The 1,609-nt window shown below is 42.4% G+C and overlaps 1 protein-coding gene across 1 annotated transcript in view; it reads right to left on the bottom strand.

The window, feature by feature from the left end:
- Positions 1-42, bottom strand: part of EMH_0058850 (uncharacterized protein) — a gene marked incomplete at both ends in the record, with an annotated part of 3,612 nt that extends 3,570 nt beyond the window's left edge. The window contains one exon of the mRNA XM_013497615.1: positions 1-42. Coding sequence (XP_013353069.1) covers positions 1-42 — 42 coding nt within the window.
- Positions 43-1,609: the final 1,567 nt, after the last annotated feature.

Here is a 1,609-nt window from a genome sequence, read left to right on the forward strand (position 1 = left end):
TCTGCTGCTGCTGCTGCTGCTGCTGTGGAGCTTCTGGCGCATGCACGAGAAGCACTATTTGCTGCAGCTGCTGCACAGACACCCCAACTGCTGCTGCCCATGCTTCCCAGCTCGTCAGCAGCAGCTCGTCGCGCTGCTGCTCCCACTGCTGCAGCAGCAGCAACGCAGCATCCACATCCTTGCTTGCTATTATTCTTTCTGCTGCAGCTCCTGCTGCTGCAGATGCTGGCACTGCTGCTGCTGCTGCTGCTGCTGCTGCTGCTGGTAGTGTTGCTCTTGTTGCTGCTGATGCTGTTGCTGCTGCTGCTGCTGCTGCTGCTGCTGCTGGGTGTACAGCAGCACCTGCTGCAGCGGTGTAGTTGCCAGCTGCAGATATCTTTTTGTTTCTTATGAGCGTCGATGGGCGCACCAAGAGAAATGCATTTTGGTGTTTTTGTTTGTTTTTGTTTGTTTTGGTGGTTTCTGTTGTTTCTGTTTTCTTTCTATTTAATGCAGCAGGCAGCAACCAGGGAAAGAGAGCAGCAACCCCAGTGCTGCTGGAGTGTATCCGCAGCTTCTGCTGCTGTATACTGCTGCAGAAGAGAGGCAGCNCCCAGTGCTGCTGGAGTGTATCCGCAGCTTCTGCTGCTGTATACTGCTGCAGAAGAGAGGCAGCTGCAGCTGCTGCTGCAGCAGCAGCAGCAGCAGCAGCAGCAGCAAAAAAGGAAACCCCAGCCTGCATAAACAGCAGCAGCTAGCTCCAGCCATTGGCTGTCTTTTGCTACAGCTGCTGCTGCTACTGCTGTTGCTGCTGCTGCTGCTGCTGCAGCAGCAGCAGCAGCAGCAGCAACAGCTGAGGTTTCTTACTCATACAGCCTGTGCATATGTAATACGGAATGCAAGCAGCAGAAAACAAAAAAACGAAGATCTATATTTATTTAATAATTAAATAAAATGAAATAACGCAGAATTTGCAACAAAAAAAAACAAAAAAGAAGAAAATGCAGCAGAGGCGGCGGCGGGGTTGGGGTGTATGTACACCCGAGAAAGTATGATCATATGTTGAAATAACGATCAAAATTTTTTAATTTTTTTATAAAAAAAGCTAATTTTATTAAATAATTTAATTAAATTAAATTAAATAAATGAAAAATAAATGAATATATTTACACAGAGCGAAGCAGCTGCATGCGGCGGGTCTGTCTGTAGGTCTGTTTGTTTGTTTTTTTTTCTGTCTCGTTGCTTTTTTGTGTTTTTTTTGCTGTTAAAGTTCATAATTTTATGAATTTATTAAAATAAAATAAATTTAATTGAGTTATATAAACCATAAATATCTTTATAGGGGGGTGGGTTTCTGTTGTTTGCTGCTGCTGCTGCTGCTGCTGCTGCTGCAGCGTGTTGCAGCAACGCTGTTTTCGTCTTTAACGATCTGCGTCTTTTTGTTTTTTTTTCTTTTTCTGTATTTCTTTCTTTTTTTTTTAATTTATTTTATTTGCTTTCATAAGAAACCCCAAACATCCTACGCGTCTATTCTTTCTGACCTGAACGATATATTGAACATATATTAAAAAAGAAAAAATAATATTTATAAAAATAAATAAAAAAAAAAAAAAATAAAAAAAGAGAAAAA

This window comes from Eimeria mitis, genomic scaffold, assembly GCF_000499745.2.
Source record: "Eimeria mitis Houghton genomic scaffold, Emh_scaff2794, whole genome shotgun sequence".
In the NCBI taxonomy this organism is placed as follows: domain Eukaryota; phylum Apicomplexa; class Conoidasida; order Eucoccidiorida; family Eimeriidae; genus Eimeria; species Eimeria mitis.